Source organism: Rhagoletis zephyria, unplaced genomic scaffold (assembly GCF_001687245.7).
Source record: "Rhagoletis zephyria isolate East Lansing unplaced genomic scaffold, Rhagoletis_zephyria_1.1 Rzeph_scaffold_28440, whole genome shotgun sequence".
In the NCBI taxonomy this organism is placed as follows: Eukaryota; Metazoa; Arthropoda; class Insecta; order Diptera; family Tephritidae; genus Rhagoletis; species Rhagoletis zephyria.
In genome coordinates this window covers 1-4,893 of record NW_016185497.1, presented here as the reverse complement: position 1 = coordinate 4,893, position 4,893 = coordinate 1, and the positions used below count along the sequence as shown (strand labels likewise).

The window sequence follows — 4,893 nt, the reverse complement described above, 5'->3', positions numbered from 1 at the left end:
CCGAAATCACACACAGACACAGAGGGAGTCATTGGTGATGCTCCAAGTGCTGACTTGAACAGAAATGTTATCAGCTCGAGGAGGAGGGGAAGGAGCAGGGGAGAAAGGGAGGGAGGGGGGCTTTTCGAAGAAATAATGCTCTTATCAGCGGGCGCACGGCTTATTTGTAGCACGAGTAGAGGGAGAGCGAGCGGCTGTTTATGTGATGATCACGATGATGGGGATGATGATGGCGCTGGTAATAAAGATGGCAAGGAAGATGCAACGAATCAAATGATGCAAATTTGTGTACAATGGTAACAACTATGGTGCGCTGAAGTTCAAGGCCAGCCGCACATCAGCAGCAGCAGCATGGCAACGGGGCAAACTCACCCGCTGACTGCTGAATCGTTCATCCCACTTCAACAGTGGCTGATTCAGCCAATAATGTGTGGACTACTACTGCTAATCGTCTGCTTCGCGCGAGCGAATGCTCCTCTTGACGGTGGTTCGCTTCTTGAAGGAGACGGGCGCGTCGGAGGCTTTGCCGCCGCCCAGAGGCCGCTTCAGGTCAGCGACGGTCTTCTCTCGCAACGCCGGTGGCCGCCTTTCCTCGGCTTCAGCTTTCACATCCGCCTTATCCTCACCTCCCTTCTTCTCCTCTTCCTCTTCCTCCTCTTTCTTAACCTTCGACTCTTCGTTGCTTGAAGACTGCTGCTGCTGCTGTTGCTGTTGCTGCCTAAAGTCGATCATGATCTGCGACACGTCCTGCGTCGGCAGCTGCAGGTCGATGGCGTGCAGCTCTTCCTCCTTCTTCACCGTCTTCCAGCCGCCGCGAAGGTACTGATTAGATAGTCGGGCGTGAGAAAGCTCCGAAGAACCTGCTGTCGTTGCAGATCCTGCTGCTGCTGAACTGCCAAACTGATTCTGCTCGGCGATGCTGAGGAAGCCCGTTTTAGGTGGCTCGTGTCTCGTTTCTGACAAGTGTTGTACAAAGTTGAGAAGTGGTTAGCTTAACTTTGCAGCAATTGACCAAGTGACCAATTTCCACTGGCGCTTACCTAGGGTGTCCTTGTTCCAGTAGTACGTCGTCCCCTCGGCCGTCTTTGCCTCCAGCCACTTGCTCTTTCGCTCAAACGCCTTGGAAATGGTCTCCAGAGCGCGCTTCTTTCCGTTGACCAGCGTCTCTGATTCACCCGAGTCACTGAAGCTCTGGCCGAATCGGTTTGTAGACACCGTTGCCGGCGCACTTGCTTGTGCTCCTTTTGAGATGCTGGCGGAGGAAAGCTGAGGCGCCTCTTTTGCAAGGGACGGATTTCGGGCAATGTCGCCCTGAAAGGCATTGAGAGCTGAGGCTTCTATTTGCGCCATCACCGAGTTGTACTCCTGGCGCTCCTTCTCCTGAACGGTGCTGTTCCGTTGAATCTGCAATCGACATAAATAACAAAAATGAGCTAAAATACTGTTCAGGGTTGTTTGAATCACACTTACATCATGGACACGCTTCCGGACATTTCCCTGGTGACGAAAGCCTCTCTCGTGAAAGTCGCGGCTCTAAAACAGTTGATGGTAAAGGTAAAAGGTGAGTTCTAAAATCAAGTCAGCACAGTCAAGCTAGTGCACCGCCGACTCACCGCTTTATTATCGGTAATCCAGCACTTGCAAAAGTCGCAGTAGTACTTGGGCAGTGATTTCCAGTATTCAGACCTAGTGAAAGGAACAAAAATTACTTGTCAGTAAACCCGAACGTTCCCAAAAGTACTTACATTTTTGCCGATGTTCTGTACTGATGTTTTTGTTTTAGCCGTCGAAGTTCTATTTACACCGCAGTGTTGTTGCTGCTTTTGACCGCTACTTCGACTGCCACTGCCTCTGGTTCGGGTCGCAAAAATGCTCGTGTTTTGATTTGTCTTTCTCTCTTTCTCCTCTTTCCCAGTTGTTCTGATTCAAATCGCTTCTACTCGATCACTTTGGCGCCCATTTGAGGTTTGTCGGAAAAAACCTCAAAATCATCATCTGGTCATGCCCGATGATGCCCTCCCGAACCCGCTCTCGGCGGATACGCGACAGTACCTGGCAGATCTAGTCAAGCGGCGGTCAGAGCTGCAGGTAAGACTGACTGACTCTGGGAAGTTTGATTCATTCATTCACCCACATCTCCAATCTTTCCAGGAACAACTGAAGCAGCTGGAGGACTCTATTTACACCTTCGAGGGCGGCTACCTGGAGAAGACGCAGCAGTACGGAAACATTCTCAAAGGCTGGGACCGCTATCTGACGTCGAACCGGTCCGTTCCGTCGGTGAACGACAAGCGGAACATTCGCAAGTACAAGGAGGCGGATCGTCTCTTCTCCAAGTCTTCCAGTACTTCTCGAGTCAATGCTGTAAGTACAATGCTGGCACTTCTTGCGCTCAACCGATTTGACGTTTTTGTTTGCGGTTTTTAGGTGGAACGAGACAGCGACTCACCGGTGAATGAAAGCGAGACGCAAAATAACAACAGCGGATCTGAAGATGGTAAACGCTATACTCNTGGAGAAGACGCAGCAGTACGGAAACATTCTCAAAGGCTGGGACCGCTATCTGACGTCGAACCGGTCCGTTCCGTCGGTGAACGACAAGCGGAACATTCGCAAGTACAAGGAGGCGGATCGTCTCTTCTCCAAGTCTTCCAGTACTTCTCGAGTCAATGCTGTAAGTACAATGCTGGCACTTCTTGCGCTCAACCGATTTGACGTTTTTGTTTGCGGTTTTTAGGTGGAACGAGACAGCGACTCACCGGTGAATGAAAGCGAGACGCAAAATAACAACAGCGGATCTGAAGATGGTAAACGCTATACTCTTGCGGTTACACTTATTTGCTTACCTAACGTTTTTCCCCTTTAATCAGTAGGCGACGGCGCCATTTCTGCCGATGAGGTTCCCGGCCCAACGAATCCTGCCAAGATGGCTAAGGTGTCAAACAAGTCAAAGAAGAACATGGCCAAGAGACCAAAGAACAAGACTGAAGATTAAAAACTAAAACCAAGTATGTTTCACTTTCACTTTATCACTTTACCTTTGTAGCATGAAAATTACAATCCCACCTCCAACACATCACCAAATCACGCTTCACAAATCTCTCAAACATAACATTCTTTATTTTATATATCAGAATCATCAAAATAACAACACGTCATAACATGATTTGAGTCATTAGGGGGGGGGTGGATTGCACTTGAGTAATAGAATAGTTTACAGGCACTGTTTACAAGGAGAAAAGGTGGGTGTGTTTGTGTGCAGCTGACTACACATGAGCCACTAGATTGTGCGAGATATCACCATTAGAGAAGGAGGTGCGGCAGAAGGGCAACGAGGAGGAGGGCGGCTTGCCCACTCGGTGGCCGCCGCTGCAGAAGGGCAACTGCTGGGCGGCGAGCAGCTTCTGGAAGAAGTCCTTGTCGGTTATGGAACGGGGAATGTGGTGGTGGTGGTGGGCGTGTGTACTCTGGCTTTGTTGTTGTCCTAAAATCAGCCCTAACAGGTGGTGCCAGTAGGACTTGAGGCTGGGCCGATGACTGAAAGAAAAAGAGGAAGAGGAGTCGGAGTCTCGAGGACTGCTGGCGATGATCACCTCCGTGTCTATGGGCTGTACAAAGTGCTGCTGCTGGTAGGCGAAAACCTCGTCGTACGAGGGCGGCTCCTCCTCGCCTGTTTGCTGTTGAGCATTTTCACCACTGTACGACGGTGCAGAAAAGGTTTGCTGCTGTTGATGGTGGTGAATGAGCTCATTGTGGTTCAAGTACGGTCTTCCAGCAGAACTTCTGCTGCTGCCTGGTTGTGAGGCACTGTAAGGCAGAGCACTGTTGGCAATGGATCGGATTCTTCCGCTGGTGGCCAGCAAGTTCGTCGAGGTGACTTTCTCGAGATCAACAACGTCCTCATCATCATCATCTCTTGTTCCAGCAGCAGCAGCAACAGTCACTCCTTCAGGTCGAAGTCCAGACTGGCCGGCAAGGTAGAGCTGCTGCTGCTGCTGCTGTTGCTGCTCGGCGAGCATCGCCTCCGAGTAGCTGGGCGCAATCAGACAGTTGCTCAGCGTGTCCATCGTCGAAACTCGGGACAGAGGATTTGGCTGAAGCTGCTGCTGACCACAGGAACCATTCGCCTCACCGCCATTATAGTTGACGCCAAACAGTTTGACAATCTGCCAAAACAGTAAAGAATGGCAAAATCAGCAATTTTGAAACGGAAAGCTCGGAATCAAAACACCCCTCCCTTTCTCCTCTATTTCCACCTACCTGATAGTGGACGTAGGCGGTGTTGTACTCGAGCAGTACCCTCAGTGGCCAGGAAAGTAGAACCACTGAAAAGAGCCAGTAGGTGAGCTGATTGTTGTACCAGGGATTGACCGAAGAAGAAGAGGAGGTGCTGTCACCATCGCTACCACCACCTTTACCTCCCGTGGCAATCATCACCTCCTGCCAGTTGACGCCCACCAGGTCGAGGCCCTCGCGAATCTCCAGGTAGTGGTCGTAGCGTTCATTTGCTCGGAAGAAGGTCGACCGCTGCTCGTCAAACTCCGCAGCAGAGCGTTCATTTGCAAAGGCAAAGCCTGGGAAAGAAGAGGAAAAATCAAAAAGAAGAAGAAAAAGAAGAAGAATATGACTGTTATTATCTCGAAAAAAGCAGCGTTGATCACAGCATGGGATTGAGTGCTGCTGGCGGGAAAGCATTGGATAGGAAATCGAAGAAGAAGAAGAAGCCTTCTCTGTCCTGTGTCTCCGAGTAATCGGAGAGCTCTGGGCCTTCATTTTCATTTTCCGTGCCATTTTTTCCCTGTGGTAAGTGACTGTTTTTCGCCCCGTTGCCATTCTACATGAGCAAATTTGCAAATAACATCTGAGGCCTGGTAATCGCGCCACGGCGGCGGC

General features: G+C 50.4%; 2 protein-coding genes across 2 annotated transcripts; one reads left to right on the top strand and one right to left on the bottom strand.

Annotated features, from left to right (window-relative positions):
- Positions 1-444: 444 nt before the first annotated feature.
- LOC108382750 (WW domain-binding protein 4-like) lies at positions 445-1,493 on the bottom strand. The gene is made up of 3 exons (XM_017639120.1): positions 1,471-1,493; positions 1,041-1,390; positions 445-956 (listed from the first exon to the last, which is right to left on the bottom strand). Exons 1-3 carry the CDS (start codon positions 1,491-1,493, stop codon positions 445-447), a joined length of 885 nt encoding a protein of 294 aa, XP_017494609.1.
- A 508-nt stretch (positions 1,494-2,001) lies between these two features.
- Positions 2,002-2,995, top strand: LOC108382749 (chromatin modification-related protein MEAF6-like). Its single transcript, XM_017639119.1, has 5 exons — positions 2,002-2,088; positions 2,152-2,364; positions 2,428-2,616; positions 2,738-2,807; positions 2,871-2,995. The coding sequence occupies exons 1-5, from the start codon at positions 2,002-2,004 to the stop codon at positions 2,993-2,995; spliced, it is 684 nt and encodes a 227-aa protein (XP_017494608.1).
- The last annotated feature ends 1,898 nt before the right edge of the window (positions 2,996-4,893 follow it).

What these genes read in the sequence shown, in the direction of transcription:
- LOC108382750 (XM_017639120.1), bottom strand. Translation starts at nt 1,493, where the DNA reads ATGTCCGGAAGCGTGTCCATGAT. An exon ending in TCCGGAAGCGTGTCCATGAT is followed by an intron (nt 1,391 to 1,470) that starts GTAAGTGTGATT and finishes TCAACGGAACAG; the next exon opens with CACCGTTCAGGAGAAGGAGC. An exon ending in CTGGAACAAGGACACCCTAG is followed by an intron (nt 957 to 1,040) that starts GTAAGCGCCAGT and finishes AACACTTGTCAG; the next exon opens with AAACGAGACACGAGCCACCT.